The sequence below is a fragment of the Oncorhynchus mykiss genome, chromosome 11 (assembly GCF_013265735.2).
Source record: "Oncorhynchus mykiss isolate Arlee chromosome 11, USDA_OmykA_1.1, whole genome shotgun sequence".
Taxonomy (NCBI): domain Eukaryota; kingdom Metazoa; phylum Chordata; class Actinopteri; order Salmoniformes; family Salmonidae; genus Oncorhynchus; species Oncorhynchus mykiss.
In genome coordinates, this window is record NC_048575.1 from 78,106,586 (window position 1) to 78,124,085 (window position 17,500).

General features: G+C 44.8%; 1 protein-coding gene across 3 annotated transcripts in view; it reads left to right on the forward strand.

The window, feature by feature from the left end:
* LOC110536437 (protein unc-13 homolog B) overlaps positions 1-17,500 on the forward strand; it is a 126,315-nt gene that overhangs the window by 76,313 nt on the left and 32,502 nt on the right. For all 3 annotated transcript variants that reach the window (XR_005034748.1, XM_036936444.1, XM_036936445.1), the window contains exons 15-22: positions 6,166-6,234; positions 7,465-7,554; positions 9,516-9,656; positions 9,836-10,101; positions 10,623-10,708; positions 15,427-15,553; positions 16,642-16,738; positions 17,024-17,167. Coding sequence is in view for 2 of the 3 variants with exons in the window: in XM_036936444.1 (XP_036792339.1) it covers positions 6,166-6,234; positions 7,465-7,554; positions 9,516-9,656; positions 9,836-10,101; positions 10,623-10,708; positions 15,427-15,553; positions 16,642-16,738; positions 17,024-17,167 (1,020 nt within the window). In the remaining variant the exon portion in view is untranslated. The remainder of the gene's footprint in view (positions 1-6,165; positions 6,235-7,464; positions 7,555-9,515; positions 9,657-9,835; positions 10,102-10,622; positions 10,709-15,426; positions 15,554-16,641; positions 16,739-17,023; positions 17,168-17,500) is intronic.

Below are 17,500 nucleotides of genomic sequence, written 5' to 3' on the forward strand. Positions count from 1 at the left end.
CGTCATAGTGTGTTTGTGTTGGTACGTCATGGTGTGTTTGTGTTGGTACGTCATGGTGTGTTTGTGTTTGGTATGTCATGGTGTGTTTGTGTTGGTACGTCATGGTGTGTTTGTGTTGGTACGTCATGGTGTGTTTGTGTTGGTACGTCATGGTGTGTTTGGTACGTCATAGTGTGTTTGTTGGTACGTCATAGTGTGTTTGTGTTGGTACGTCATGGTGTGTTTTTGTTTGGTACGTCATGGTGTGTTTGTGTTGGTACGTCATAGTGTGTTTGTGTTGGTAGGTCATGGTGTGTTTGTGTTGGTATGTCATGGTGTGTTTGTGTTGGTACGTCATGGTGTGTTGGTACGTCATGGTGTGTTGGTACGTCATAGTGTGTTTGTGTTGGTACGTCATAGTGTGTTTGTGTTGGTACGTCATGGTGTGTTTGTGTTGGTACGTCATGGTGTGTTTGTGTTGGTATGTCATGGTGTGTTTGGTACGTCATAGTGTGTTTGTGTTGGTACGTCATGGTGTGTTTGTGTTGGTACGTCATGGTGTGTTTGGTACGTCATGGTGTGTTTGTGTTGGTACGTCATGGTGTGTTTGGTACGTCATAGTGTGTTTGTGTTGGTACGTCATGGTGTGTTTGTGTTGGTATGTCATGGTGTGTTTGGTACGTCATAGTGTGTTTGTGTTGGTACGTCATGGTGTGTTTGTGTTGGTATGTCATGGTGTGTTTGTGTTGGTACGTCATGGTGTGTTTGTGTTGGTACGTCATGGTGTGTTTGTGTTGGTACGTCATGGTGTGTTTGGTACGTCATGGTGTGTTTGGTACGTCATGGTGTGTTTGGTACGTCATGGTGTGTTTGGTACGTCATGGTGTGTTTGGTATGTCATGGTGTGTTTGGTACGTCATGGTGTGTTTGGTACGTCATGGTGTGTTTGGTATGTCATGGTGTGTTTGTGTTGGTACGTCATAGTGTGTTTTATCAAATCAAATTATTTGTCACATGCACGGAATACAACTGGTGTAGACTTAACCGTGAAATACTTAGTGAATGACCTGCAGAGAGCTGGGACCAAAGTAACAAAGCCATACCATCAGTAACACACTACGCCGCCAGGGACTCAAATCCTGCAGTGCCAGACGTGTCCCCCTGCTTAAAGCCAGTACATGTCCAGGCCGGTCTGAAGTTTGCTAGAGAGCATTTGGATGATCCAGAAGAAGATTGGGAGAATGTCATATGGTCAGATGAAACGAAGGCAGGGTAAAGTGACTAGGCATCAGGATAGATAATAATAAGGTATTTGAGGTAGATATGTACATGAAGGCAGGGTAAAGTGACTAGACATCAGGATAGATAATAATAAGGTATTTGAGGTAGATATGTACATGAAGGCAGGGTAAAGTGACTAGGCATCAGGATAGATAATAATAAGGTATTTGAGGTAGATATGTACATGAAGGCAGGGTCGACCCGCTCCTCTACAGCCCCGTTGATGTGGTGCTCTCCCTCGTTTTTCTGTCGTCCACGATCAGCTCCTTGGTCTTACTGACGTTGAGGGAGAGGTTGTTGTCCTGGCACCACACTGCCAGGTCACTGACTTCCTTCCTGTAGGCTGACTCATCGCCATCGGTGATCAGTCGGTAGGATTACTAACGTCTATGTTAACCTTAAGAGCTGTGAGATGTACACAGCAACATGACCACAGCGTAATACCCAGGGTACATATTATCTACACAGTGTCTCAGAGTAGAAGTGCTGTAATATGGACAGAGGAAACCTGCACTCCAACTCCCACTCTGAAATGTGTTTTGAATGTGAGCCCAGTCTTAGCCAAATGAGAGAGCCCAGAAGCAGCCAGAGGCCAGTCTTAATGGCCCCTGGGATTCCAGCCAAGAGCACTAGTAGTGCCACTGCAATGGAGACGGATATCCATTTTGTCTCCGCCACCGGCTGTCCCCTGCCAGTCGCAGTCAAACGACTGTGATTTATGAGCGACTGGCTGGCTGCTGGCAGCGTGTACTCAATCTAATGGGCCCAGGGTTCTCACTAGTGTTACCATAGGCTAAGGATATGACGCTCTCTTTCTGGGTTGCCAGGTTGGTGATATCCTGTCTGTGTTTCCCTACTGATTAAAGTTAGATTATGTTTCAGATTGGTAATCCTGAGTTTTTTTCTACTGACTGTTGAAACAGAGTTGCCAAGTTTGTGACAGCCTGTGTTTCCCAACTGACTACAGTTAGTTCGTTGCCAGATTGGCTATCCTTTTTTTCCTGTTGACCATAATGAGTGTGTTGCCAGATAGGTGAGAGCCTGCACTGCTCACCCCGTACCAGGTCCTAGAGCGAGACGGCGATGTAGAGGCCGGCGTACGGGTACCCTGATGAAACTATGACGCCGTGTAAATAATCCGCCTGACAGTAAACATTACACAATACAGAAGTTTCAAAACAATAAAGACATTACAAATGTCATATTATGTATATATACAGTGTTGTAACAATGTACAAAGGGTTAAAGTACACAAGGGAAAATAAATAAGCATAAATATGGGTTGTATTTACAATGGTGTGTGTTCTTCACTGGTTGACCTTTTCTTGTGGCAACAGGTCACACATCTTGCTGCTGTGATGGCACACTGTGGAATTTCACCCAGTAGATATGGGAGTTTATCAAAATTGGGTTTGTTATCGAAATCTTTGTGGAACTGTGTAATGTGAGGGAAATATGTGTCTCTAATATGGTCATACATTGGGCAGGAGGTTAGGAAGTGCAGCTCAGTTTCCACCTCATTTTGTGGGCAGTGTGCACATAGCCTGTCTTCTCTTGAGAGCCATGTCTGCCTACGGCGGCCTTTCTCGATAGCAAGGCTTTGCTCACTGAATCTGTACATAGTCAAAGCTTTCCTTAAGTTTGGGCCAGTCACAGTGGTAAGGTATTCTGCCACTGGGTACTCTCTGTTTAGGGCCAAATAGCATTCTAGTTTGCTCTGTTTTTTTGTTAATTCTTTCCAATGTGTCAAGTAATTATCTTTTTGTTTTCTCATGATTTGGTTGGGTCTAATTGTGCTGATGTCCTGGTGCTCTGTGGGGTGTGTTTGTGTTTGTGAACAGAGCCCCAGGACCAGATTGCGTAGGGGACTCTTCTCCAGGTTCATTTCTCTGTAGGTGATGGCTTTGTTATGGAAGGTTTGGGAATCGTTTCCTTTTTAGGTGGTTGTAAAATTTAACTGCTCTTTTCTGGATTTGGATAATTAGTGGGTATCGGCCTAATTCTGCTCTGCATGCATTATTTGGTGCTCTATGTTGTACACAGAGGATATTTTTGCAGAATTCTGCATGCATGGTCTCAATTTGGTGTTTGTCAAATTTTGTGAAGTCTTGGTTGGTGAGCGGACCCCAGACCTCACAACCATAAAGGGCAATGGGCTCTATGACTGATTCAAGTATTTTTAGCCAAATCCTAATTGGTATGTTGAAATTTATGTTTCTTTTGATGGCATAGAATGCCCTTCTTGCCTTGTCTCTCAGATCGTTCACAGCTTTGTGGAAGTTACCTGTGGCGCTGATGTTTAGGCCGAGGTAGGTATAGTTTTTTTGTGTGCTAAAGGGCAATGGTGTCTAGATGGAATTTGTATTTGTGGTCCTGGCGACTGGACCTTTTTTGGAACACCATAATTTTGGTCTTACTGAGATTTACGGTCAGGGCCCAGATCTGGCAGAATCTGTGCAGAATATCTAGGTGGTGTAGGCCCTCCTTGGTTGGTGACAGAAGCACCAGATCATCAGCAAACAGTAGACATTTGACTTCAGATTCTAGTAGGGTGATGCCGGGTGCTGCAGACTTTTCTAGTGCCCGTGCCAATTCGTTGATATATATGCTGAAGAGGGTGGGGCTTAAGCTGCATCCCTGTCTCACCCCACGGCCTTGTGGGAAGAAATGTGTGTGTTTTTTGCCTATTTTAACCGCACACTTGTTGTTTGTGTACATGGATTTTATAATGTCGTATGTTTTTCCCCCAACACCACTTTCCATCAATTTGTATAGCAGACCCTCATGCCAAATTGAGTCGAAGGCTTTTTTGAAATCAACAAAGCATAAGAAGACTTTGCCTTTATTTTGGTTTGTTTGGTTGTCAATTAGGGCATGCAGGGTGAATACATGGTCTGTTGTACGGTAATTTGTTAAAAAGCCAATTTGACATTTACTCAGTACATTGTTTTCAATGGAAATGTACAAGTCTGCTGTTAATAATAATGCAGAGGATTTTCCCAAGGTTGCTGTTGACGCATATCCCACAGTAGTTATTGGGGTCAAATTTGTCTCCACTTTTGTGGATTGGGGTGATAAGTCCTTGGTTCCAAATATTGGGAAAGATGCCAGAGCTAAGGATGATGTTATAGAGTTGTAGTATAGCCAGTTGGAATTTGTTGTCTGTATATTTGATCATTTCATTAAGGATACCATCAACACCACATGCCTTTTTGGGTTGGAGGGTTTTTATTCTCTCGCTCTCTCGCTCTATCCCTGATTCCCTCTCTCTCTCTCCCTTTCTCCCTACTTTCTCTCCCATCATCTGATCATTATCCATCATGTGAAGGATAAAGTGATAATTTTGATCTCTTCATCTTTTCCTCATTTTCATAATCCAGCCTTGTGATTGGCCCACTGATAGAAAGTGTGTGTGTGTGTGTGGTTTCCTTGGTGATATCCGGTTTTAATATTAAAACTCTATGAGCTCATAATAAAGGTTAGAGCCCTTGGAGTTCTGACAGGGCTCGTGTCCCAAATGGCACCATATTCCTTTTGGGCCTTGGTCATAGTGTGTCATTTGGGATGCGGTCATTGGATTAGAGAAGAGGTAAGACTGGACCAGCTAGCTGCTGTGGTTGGACCATACTGCAGATGGGATAGGGCGGGAACATTCAGGAAGGGATCCTATTACCACTAGGTCTGAGGAGATGGGGTGAATATAGCCATTAGCTGTGGGGAAGGACAATGTGGCCATTATAGCTATTATCTCTGTCTGAAGAGGAGGCGTGGGGGAGAATTGTGGTCCAACTCCATCCTCCCAGGGAGTGATGGTCTCTATGCGGATAGTAAAGTCTTCAGTGACAACAACCTGTAAATCTAGATTAAGCCCCCCCCCCCCCCCCCCCTCTCCTCTCCTTTCTCTCCTCTATTCACTACTTCTTGTTGTGGTACACACACACACACGCACACACACACACACACGCACACACACACATGTTGACTCAAATACTTTAATCTTTCTCTCTTTAATAACCAGGCACACATATACTCTCTATCACCCCGAAGCACATTAACTCAGAATGTCTGGACAACAGTCTCCCTCCCTGTCAACATTCCCTACATCACTCTCCTCTCTGTCTCTCTCTTTCTCTTCTCCTCTCTTCTCCTCTCTTCTCTTCTCTTCTCTTCTCTTCTCTTCTCTTCTCTTCTCTTCTCTTCTCTCTCTCTCTCGCTCTTGTCTCTCGCTCTTGTCTATCTCTCTCGCTCTCTCAATTCAAGTTCAATTCAATTCAATTTAGGGGCTTTATTGACATGGGAAACATATGTTAACATGGCCAAAGCAAGTGAAGTAGATAATAAACAAAAGTGAAATAAACAATCAAATGAACAGTAAACATTACACTCACAGAAGTTCCAAAAGAATAAAGACATTACAAATGTCATAGTATGTGCAAATAGTTAAAGTACAAAAGGGAAAATAAATAAACGTAAATATGGATTGTATTTACAATGGTGTTTGTTCTTCACTTGTTGCCGTTTTCTCGTGGCAACAGGTCACAAATCTTGCTGCTGTGATGGCACACTGTGGTATTTCACCCAGTAGATATGGGAGTTAATCCAAATTGGATTTTTTTCTTCAATTCTTTGTGAGGGAAATATGTGTCTCTAATATGTTCATACATTTTGTCAGGAGGTTAGGAAATGCAGCTCATTTTGTGGGCAGTGTGCACATATCCAGTCTTCTCTTGAGAGCCATGTCTGCCTACGGCGGCCTTTCTCAATAGCAAGGCTATGCTCACTGAGTCTGTACATAGTCAAAGCTTTCCTTAATTGTGGGTCAGTCACAGTGGTCAGGTATTCTGCCACTGTGTACTCTCTGTTTAGAGCCAAATAGCATTCTTTCTCTCTTCTTCCCCAAACTAGAAAGATCGTTTTGTTAAACTCATGGATCAACTGCACAACTCTCTTCGGATCGACCTCTCCACATACAGAGTAAGTCTACATCTCTCCTGACTATCTTATCTACCTACCAACTCACTACCAAGTCTAGTACCAAGTCTAGTATAGATGATGTGTATATCTAGTGCTATACTTTCAATCTAGATTGATCCATTCACCCTGTACAGTAAAACCACAGAAGAAACCAGTCACTGTATATCAACAGTATTTCCTTCAGATCAAAGCCAGTCTAAATCTCCTGTATCCACAGTATTTCCTTCATCTCTAAGCCAGTCTAAATCTCCTGTATCCACAGTATTTCCTTCATCTCTAAGCCAGTCTAAATCTCCTGTATCCACAGTATTTCCTTCAGATCAAAGCCAGTCTAAATCTCCTGTATCCACAGTATTTCCTTCATCTCTAAGCCAGTCTAAATCTCCTGTATCCACAGTATTTCCTTCAGATCAAAGCCAGTCTAAATCTCCTGTATCCACAGTATTTCCTTCAGCTCAAAGCCAGTCTAAATCTCCTGTATCCACAGTATTTCCTTCAGATCAAAGCCAGTCTAAATCTCCTGTATCCACAGTATTTCCTTCAGCTCTAAGCCAGTCTAAATCTCCTGTATCCACAGTATTTCCTTCAGATCAAAGCCAGTCTAAATCTCCTGTATCCACGGTATTTCCTTCAGCTCTAAGCCAGTCTAAATCTCCTGTATCCACAGTATTTCCTTCAGCTCAAAGCCAGGCTAAATCTCCTGTATCAACGTACAAATAGTATGTGACCTGGCAGTCTTGGCCAGTCCACAGAACAGTGGACGTGTTGTTTCTTTGAATGTTTTACCTATATATATATTTTTTAATTTAACCTTTATTTAACTAGGCAAGTCAGTTTTAAGAACAAATTCTTATTTACAATGACGGCCTACGCCGACCAAACCCGGACGACACTGGGCCAATTGTGCGCCACCCTATGGGACTCCCATTCACGGCCGGATGTGATACAGCCTGGAATCAAACCAGGGACTGTAGTGACGGCTCCTGCGCTGAGATGCAGTGCCTTAGACCGCTGTGCCACTCGGGAGCCCAGTTTATGGGGGCTGTTGCATCCTAAAAAGACAGTCCTACTGTAAATGCATGTGGTGTGTTTCCTTCAGTACATTGGAGACAGTTGACTGAATGTTTCAGCCTGCTGAGGAAACATAAGGAATTTCTGACGTTTTGGCACCATTCATTTTTTGAGTTTTTCCACCCTAACTTAACCACCTTCTCTCTTCCCCGCCATCAGAATAACTTCCCAGCCAGTAGTAAGCCTCGTCTGCAGGACCTGAAGTCTACTGTGGATCTGCTGACAAGCATAACCTTCTTCAGAATGAAGGTACAGAGACACACACACACACACACAGACGGACGGACGAGGATGTATCAGAGATCATTACTGTGAATGTGGTGTCAGGCTGGACAATAACTGTTCACACTAACACCCAGATTATTCACAGTATCCATCACATTATCTCTCTCTCTCTGTGTGTGTGTGTGTGTGTGTGTGTGTGTGTGTGTGTGTGTGTGTGTGTGTGTGTGTGTGTGTGTGTGTCTGTGTCTGTGTCTGTCTGTCTGTCTGTGTGTGTGTGTGTGTGTGTGTGTGTGTAGTCCTACCCTGTGTTCTGTGTGTGTGTGTGTGTGTGTGTGTGTGTGTGTCTGTGTCTGTGTCTGTGTCTGTGTGTGTGTGTGTGTGTGTGTGTGTGTCAGGGTTTCCGTTAGAAAAACTTAGCATTGGACATTTGACCAGCAGCATTTTAATTTACCGAACCAACATGCATTGGGTGTGTAGCCTGATTAGGGCGTCCACCCACGGTGCTCAGAATGACAGAAATCACATTTACATTATGGTAATTCATATTAACAAGTAATGCAACTCGAAGATGCAATGCGTCCTTCTTACGGAATTCTGATGTGCACTTTAAAGATGTTAGAATACCTGTCCAACATGTACTTTTCCTCAGGAAACAAGACGAGTAAACGAAGAGCAAAAAACAGCCTATATGTCAATCTACTATCCCCTCAATGCCCATAGTAGAAACATTTACCTATTCTATTGGTCAACTTGTCGAGAAAGAAATACTCTATTCCAAACCGACTCTGGGACAGTTGTGGTACGATAGATCCCAAATTCAAACAACACGTTGGCCTAGGATACATAAACAAGCTTTATAAAACCATGAGTCTGATGCAACAGATCATGACGTTTAGTTTAAAATGTTGATCAACTATTATTTATTCACATTATAAGCCTGTAATGAGCACAAGGCTGTAGGCCACGTGCAAATCTCCGTTCAGTAATGAAATTAGCAGGAAAACACCACTGTCAAAAGCGTACCGCACATGCCAGCGGTTTCATGTGACAGGGATGAAAATATCTCTGTCTGACTGGGTCTGTCTCTCTGTCTGACTGGGTCTGTCTCTCTGTCTGACTGGGTCTGTCTCTCTGTCTGACTGGGTCTGTCTCTCTGTCTGACTGGGTCTGTCTCTCTGTCTGACTGGGTCTGTCTCTCTGTCTGACTGGGTCTGTCTGACTGGGTCTGTCTCTCTGTCTGACTGGGTCTGTCTCTCTGTCTGACTGGGTCTGTCTCTCTGTCTGACTGGGTCTGTCTCTCTGTCTGACTGGGTCTGTCTCTCTGCCTGACTGGGTCTGTCTCTCTGCCTGACTGGGTCTGTCTCTCTGTCTGACTGGGTCTGTCTCTCTGTCTGACTGGGTCTGTCTCTGTCTGACTGGGTCTGTCTCTCTGTCTGACTGTCTGTCTGTTTGTCTCCACCGTGGGTCTGTCTCTCTGTCTGACTGTCTGTCTGTCTGTCTGTCTCCACCGTGGGTCTGTTTCTCTGTCTGACTGTCTGTCTGTCTGTCTCCACCGTGGGTCTGTTTCTCTGTCTGACTGCCTGTCTGTCTCCCTGTGGGTCTGTTTCTCTGTCTGACTGCCTGTCTGTCTCCCTGTGGGTCTGTTTCTCTGTCTGACTGCCTGTCTGTCTCCCTTTGGGTCTGTTTCTCTGTCTGACTGCCTGTCTGTCTCCCTTTGGGTCTGTTTCTCTGTCTGACTGTGTCCGTCTGTCTTTCCCTCTCTGTCTGACTGAGTTTGTCTCTCTGTCTCAGTCTCCCTCGTGGGTCTGTCTGTCTCTCAGTCTGACTGAATCTGTCTCTCTGTCTCAGTCTCCCTCGTGGGTCTGTCTGTCTCTCAGTCTGACTGAATCTGTCTCTCTGTCTCTCTCTCTGTCTGTCTCTCCCTCTGTCTGACGGCCTGTCTGACTGTCTGTCTCTCTGCCTCTCTGCCTTCCCCGTGTGGCCAGGTGTTGGAACTTCAGAGCCCCCCCAGGGCAGCCCATGTTGTGAGAGACTGTGTGAAGGCCTGTGGAAACTCCACCTATGAGTACATCTTCAACAACTGTATAGAGCTCTACATGAGACAGTTCCAGCCTGCCGTCGAGCCTGTGAGTATAATTATTCTTATTATTCTGCTTCTTCTTCTTCAATAAATTGTATAATTGTTTTTGTTCAGACCTGCGACACTACAACCTGAAAAAGCGTTAACACGTTTTGACCACTGTTGTCTGAATAACTTTCATAGGAATGTTTACAAACTCTTGGCTTTTGCTTCTCTCTCCCACAGCCCAAGCCAGAGAAGAAGAAGAAGGAGAAGAAGAAGAAGAAGAAGGAGAAGAAACAGGGAGAAGAAGGGGAGGAGGGAGATGAGGAGGCTGAGGAAGAAGAGGAGGAGGAGGAAGAAGAAGAGGAAGAGGAAGAGGAGGAAGTGAAGAAGGAGCCAGAGGAGACAGGGCCTACTATCCACAATTTGGACTTCTGGCCGAAACTCATCACCCTCATCGTCTCCATCATAGAAGAAGATAAGAACGCCTACACACCCATCATTAACCAGTCAGTACACACACACACACACACACACACACACACACACACACACACACACACACACACACACACACACACACACACACACACACACACACACACCCATCATTAACCAGTCAGTACACACACACACACACACACACACACACACACACACACACACACACACACACTCACACACACACACACACACACACACACACACACACACACACACACACACACACACATATATATATATATATGTATATAACACAGGCGGCTGGTGGCGCCTTAATTGGGGAGAGGGTCTCATAGTAATATGTATATAACACAGGCGGCTGGTGGCGCCTTAATTGGGGAGAGGGTCTCATAGTAATATGTATATAACACAGGCGGCTGGTGGCGCCTTAATTGGGGAGAGGGTCTCATAGTAATGGCTGGAACAGAATAAATGGAATGGTATCGAACTCATCAAAAGTGGTTTATTAAGCATCTCTAACTGGTCTGTGACCCTAATCGCTGACCTCTGACCCCTGTGTTCCCAGGTTTCCTCAGGAGCTCAACGTGGGGAAGGTCAGTGCTGAAGTCATGTGGACGCTGTTCGCTCAGGACATGAAGTACGCCCTAGAAGGTAAGACCATCTGTGTGTGTGTGTGTGTGTGTGTGTGTGTGTGTGTGTGTGTGTGTGTGTGTGTGTGTGTGTGTGTGTGTGTGTGTGTGTGTGTGTGTGTGTGTGTGTGTGTATGTGTGCATGTTTTCACATACACATTCTAGCTGGTCATCTCTGTCTCATTCCTCATTTTCACTCCTCCATTTCTTTCTCTCCTCTTCATCATCTTCTGTCATCCCTCTCTCAGTTTTTGATAACATCGACCACTACCACTGGAACAATGGTGAGGTTATAGGTCAACGGTAGTAGATTATCTAGTTTATTATCTAGCTTGTCCTTAGTTAGCCAGCATGGTAAAACTGTTGTTTCTCATATAAATAGAACCTTGTCCCATGCTAACATTAGCTTGTCCTTAGTTGGCTAGCATGGTAGAACTGTTGTTTCTCATATAAATAGAACTATGTCCCATGCTAACATTAGCTTGTCCTTAGTTGGCTAGCATGGTAGAACTGTTGTTTCTCATATAAATAGAACTATGTCCCATGCTAATATTAACTTGTCCTTAGTTAGCTAGCATGGTAGAACTGTTGTTTCTCATATAAATAGAACTATGTCCCATGCTAATATTAGCTTGTCCTTAGTTAGCTAGCATGGTAGAACTGTTGTTTCTCATATAAATAGAACTATGTCCCATGCTAACATTAGCTTGTCCTTAGTTGGCTAGCATGGTAGAACTGTTGTTTCTCATATAAATAGAACTATGTCCCATGCTAATATTAACTTGTCCTTAGTTAGCTAGCATGGTAGAACTGTTGTTTCTCATATAAATAGAACCATGTCCCATGCTAATATTAGCTTGTCCTTAGTTAGCTAGCATGGTAGAACTGTTGTTTCTCATATAAATAGAACTATGTCCCATGCTAATATTAACTTGTCCTTAGTTAGCTAGCATGGTAGAACTGTTGTTTCTCATATAAATAGAACCATGTCCCATGCTAACATTAGCTTGTCCTTAGTTAGACAGCATGGTAGAACTGTTGTTTCTCATATAAATTGAACCATGTCTCATGCTAACATTAGCTTGTCTTTAGTTGTAACCAGACTGTAGTATTGGTATTGTAACCAGACTGTAGTATTGGTTCTGTAGTATCAAATCAAATCACATTTATTTATATAGCCCTTCTTACATCAGCTGATATCTCAAAGTGCTGTACAGAAACCCAGCCTAAAACCCCAAACAGCAAGCAATGCAGGTGTAGAAGCATGGTGGCTAGTATTGGCTCCATTCATTTCTATTTACCAAAAAGCCATTTATAGGGGAAACAATTTATTTTGAATCAACGCTGTAGAATAAATCCTGGGCTTAGCATCCGAATGATGTTTAGTTCTTCTTTTTTTAATTCATATTTTACTTGACCAAGTTCAGAGTCCTCTGTAGCTCAGTGGACATATATTATTATGATAATTATTATATTAACGCAGACTAATCATTACGATGACTTGGCCTCTGTACGAAGCAGAAATAGAAAGAGAGAGAAGCGACAGGTAGCCTAGTCGTTAATAGTGTTGGGCCAGTAACTCAAAGGTCACTGGTTTGAATCCACCAGTCGACTAGGTGGAAAATCTACCTGTGCCCTTGAGCAAGGCACTTAAACCTAATTGCTCCTGTAAGTTGCTCTGGATAAGAGTGTCTGTTAAATTACTAAAATGTTACGGGACTGACACGCTACATATGCTCGATGATGACTCCAGAGGGCTGTTCTCTTGTTCAGGAGTCTCATTATCTTCTATCATTGCCTTCTGTTCTGTCACGCTCTCTATCTCCTCATCTCTCTCTTCCTACCATTATCACTCCCTGCCTTCCTCCTGCCTGCCTTCCTCCTGCCTTCCTCCTGCCTTCCTCCTGCCTGCCTGCCATAACTTTTTATCCTTCTATTTTCTGCTGCCTCTCACTCTCTCTCCTCCCCCCTCCTCTCTCTCACTCTCTCTTTGTTTGTCTTTCTCTCTCGTTTCCATCTTTGGCTCTGTCTCTCTTTCTTCCTCATTTTTTGTTTGTTTCTCATTTGTGTTGCCATCTCAGCGCCTGAAACAATCCGAATCCGCAGACTAGACTTTTACGCTGGTAAGACGTGTGTGTGTGTGTGTGTACACATGCTTGTGTGTTCATCTTGATGTGAGGGGTGTGTGTGTGTGTGTGTGTGTGTGTGTGTGTGTGTGTGTGTGTGTGTGTGTGTGTGTGTGTGTGTGTGTGTGTGTGTGTGTGTGTGTGTGTTGGCTGTGCTCTGTTTGTCTTTTTGAACACTGAGCTCCCATGCACTGAACCGTCAAGCATCACGCCACAACACAGCAGACAGCAATACTGATGGATCATGTGGCCTTGGTATGGATGGCAGCCCAGGAGGTCCAAAATCCCCTCAGTCACACACAGTAAAAGTAAAGATGTGTCCAAGCAACACACACCCTGGCCTTCACACAGAGAAAAGTGTGTTCAGTAATGTCGGACGGGTGTACAGAGAAGACCAGTTTAATGGTGTGTGCTGTGTTGACCACGGGGGGTTGACAGTCCAGTCTTAGAGCAGGAGAAAGATCAGTCACAGGGACCAACTCTTTGAGCTTAGCACTAGTAAACATGCCCTACCAGCTGAGCCGTGCTCTACCAACTGAGCCGTGCCCTACCAGCTGAGCCGTGCTCTACCAACTGAGCCGTGCCCTACCAGCTGAGCCGTGCTCTACCAACTGAGCCGTGCCCTACCAGCTGAGCCGTGCTCTACCAACTGAGCCGTGCCCTACCAGCTGAGCCGTGCTCTACCAACTGAGCCGTGCCCTACCAACTGAGCCGTGCTCTACCAACTGAGCCGTGCCCTACCAGCTGAGCCGTGCTCTACCAACTGAGCCGTGCCCTACCAGCTGAGCCGTGCTCTACCAACTGAGCCGTGCCCTACCAGCTGAGCCGTGCTCTACCAACTGAGCCGTGCCCTACCAGCTGAGCCGTGCTCTACCAACTGAGCCGTGCTCTACCAGCTGAGCCGTGCCCTACCAGCTGAGCCGTGCCCTACCAACTGAGCCGTGCTCTACCAACTGAGCCGTGCTCTACCAACTATGCCACACGGGACGACAACACAATATAGTCTACTGTCTTCTCTAAAGAGTAGTGACAGGGGAAAACATGTATAGTATATTCTGAAATTATTTTGGACGATATTATATTAATATTTAGACTCCAAGTATCGATGTGTTTTCGCTAGGTAGCGTTAGTTGGCGCAAATCAGCTGTACCTTCGCCAGAAAGTTTCTTCCTATGGCTTGTTGTCCATCTTCTTTTTAAATAGCGATAACCAACTTTTATATTCGTTACTGATCAAAACAAATGGTATCATGATCTCTCTTGTCTCTTTGCAGGAGACAGTATAGTGAGCAAGATGTCTGGACCATGAAATTACAATGCAATCGCAGTATCGAATCGCAGTACATATAGAATTTGTGAGAATCTCAATTGCACGTCGTATCAGCACCTAGCGTGTCGATTCAAAAACACATATCTTGACCAATGGCTAAAACCAAAGGTCCAAACCTCATGTCTGTATCATTATCCGTTTAAAGGCTATTGGAGTTTTTACCCGTGTAGGATGGCCAGAAAAATGTGGTCAAAAATATGGAAAATAGCATTGCATCAGCTAGGCTGGATCGTTGAATTTGTGATCTTTCTTCTCGAATCCCGCAGGACATAAAACAATATTAAGGTAGAATAGATATCGATTTTTTGAGACATGATGTAGTATTTTCATATTTTACTATACACTTTTCATATTAACGCGAAATTCCTTTTGTTTTTCAAAGATTTCTCACAAAAAACAAGCGTGTCTCTCGGGAATGTCAACGGAGCTTTTTACTTACAAAGCCTTTTACATTGAATTCAGCTCAGTCTTCATAAGACGGAGCGGCAGGTAGCCTAGTGGTTAGAGGAGGCAGGTAGCCTAGTGGTTAGAGGAGGCAGGTAGCCTAGTGGTTAGAGGAGGCAGGTAGCCTAGTGGTTAGAGGAGGCAGGTAGCCTAGTGGTTAGAGGAGGCAGGTAGCCTAGTGGTTAGAGGAGTCAGGTAGCCTAGTGGTTAGAGGGGAGCAGCAGGGTAGCCTAGTGGTTAGAGGGGAGCAGCAGGGTAGCCTAGTGGTTAGAGGGGAGCAGCAGGGTAGCCTAGTGGTTAGAGGGGAGCAGCAGGGTAGCCTAGTGGTTAGAGGCGAGCAGCAGGGTAGCCTAGTGGTTAGAGGGGAGCAGCAGGGTAGCCTGGTGGTTAGAGGGGTGACAATTCCCAGCCCTCCTAGGGAGATGGCTTCATCAATTAATTCATACAATAACACTAACAATTATTTTCACAAATTCAACATGACAGCAATTATTATTTGAGTTGTGGCTTGTTTGGAGCCTAACAGTATATCAGAACAGGGACACTTGTGTGGAATATACTGTTCATGTAACTGTAGCTGTCGTTTGGGTGAACCCATGTTTAGTTTAGTTTATTCATTCGACCATTTAAAAAAACAAGCACACATAAAACTTAAAAGTCATACATGCACATGAATAAAATCATGTAGGATAACACACAATAAAGTCTGGGACTTATTTCCATTGTTAAATCATGGAGGATAACACACAATAAAGTCTGGGACTTATTTCCATTGTGGTCCTCTTGAATGGGAGTTAAGACAGACAGAAGCTAACTAACTGTGTGTGTTTTCTATCCCCAGAGCACGAGAAACATCGTCTGTGTAAGAGTGCTGACTACATGAATCTTCACTTCAAGGTCAAGTGGCTTTACAACGAGTATGTGATCGACCTGCCTGCCTTCCAAGACACTGTACCAGAGTATTCTGCGTGAGTAGGGACCCCCACCCCCGCCCACACTGTATCCTCTTGCTCATGAATTCATCAAATCACTCTTTCTCTCTGACAGCCACTTGTTCTCTAACACTTTGTTTCATACTGCTTCTTTCACACATTCACACTACGTCTTTTCCAATTCTCTCTTCCTGTAATTGGGCTGTAACTGTCTCCCTTTCTGTCTGTCTCCCTTTCTGACTGTCTCCCTTTCTGACTGTCTCCCTTTCTGACTGTCTCCCTTTCTGTCTGTCTCACTTTCTGTCTGTCTCCCTTTCCGTCTGTCTCCCTCACTGACTGTTTCCCTATCTGACCGTCTCCCTTTCTGTCTGTCTCCCTTTCTGTCTGTCTCCCTTTCTGTATGTCTCCCTTTCTGTCTGTCTCCCTCTCTGACTGTCTCCCTCTCTGACTGTCTCCCCTTCTGTCTGTCTCCCTTTCTGTCTGTCTCCCTTTCTGTCTGTCTCCCTCACTGACTGTCTCCCTCACTGACTGTCTCCCTCACTGACTGTCTCCCTCTCTGACTGTCTCCCTTTCTGTCCGTCTCCCTGTCTGTCTGTCTGTCTCCCTTTCTGTCTGTCTCCCTTTCTGACTGTCTCCCTTTCTGTCTGTCTCCCTTTCTGACTGTCTCCCTTTCTGACTCTCCCTTTCTGTCTGTCTCCCTTTCTGTCTGTCTCCCTTTCTGTCTGTCTCCCTTCCTGTCTGTCTCCCTTCCTGTCTGTCTCCCTTTTTGACTGTCTCCCGTTTTGACTGTCTGGCTCCCTGTCTGTCTGTCTGTCTGTCTGTCTCCCTTTCTGTCTGTCTCCCTTTCTGTCTGTCTCCCTTTCTGTCTGTCTCCCTTTCTGACTGTCTCCCTTTCTGTCTGTCTCCCTTTCTGACTGTCTCCCTTTCTGACTCTCCTTTTCTGTCTGTCTCCCTTTCTGTCTGTCTCCCTTCCTGTCTGTCTCCCTTCCTGTCTGTCTCCCTTTTTGACTGTCTCCCTTTTTGACTGTCTGGCTCCCTTTCTGTCTGTCTCTTTCTCGTTTTCTTTCCCACTGTCCCTCCCTCCTCCTCCTTCTCTTTCTCCCTCTTCTTTCCTCTCTCTCCAGGTGGTTTCTGCAGTTTGTCCTTCAGTGGCTGGGTGAGAACGAGGATGTGTCCATGGAGTTTATGAATGGAGCTCTAGAGAGGGACAAGAGGGAAGGGGTGAGGGACCTCCACATCTCACCAGTCACGTGCACTCTTTCTCGCATGGGTTTAACAATGGCGGAAACTCCCTCCAGCCAATACTTACACCAATCCTATACTTTAAAATTCATTTTGGGGAGTGTGCAAGTACACACGTCAGGAAAATGGTGGACATTCGGGGCACAGACTAATTCTACCTATCTGACCTTTGTACCATGACCTCTGACCTCTCGCTCTCTCTCTCTCTCTCTGTGGCTCTCTCTCTCTCCCTCTATCTCTATCGCTCTCTCCTCCCTACTATAGTTCCAGCAGACATCGGAGCATGCTCTGTTCTCCAGTTCAGTAGTGGACATCTTCACACAGCTCAACCAGAGCTTTGAGATCATCAAGAAACTAGACTGTCCTGACCCCAAGGTGCAGGCCCACTACAACAGGCGATTCGCCAAGGTAACACACAAACACACACACACATACGCACACACACCATGTGCACAAACACACACACACACACACAAACTCTCTCGCTGAGATGAATAGATAAATGTCAATGGAATTTAATTCAATCAAATTAGCAAGCAACATAATTAATACAGAGTCAACCTCCTTAACAACAAACACAACTTTAATACAGAGAATAAGAGGTAGAGAGATATAATTATGGACACTTCAAAACACCTGAAAACCATTATCGCCATGTTCAGATGGTTATTGTTGACTTTAAAACACTGAACTTGTGATAGAGTTTGTGTGTTGTATCAGTCTGCAGGGTGAAACCCAGTG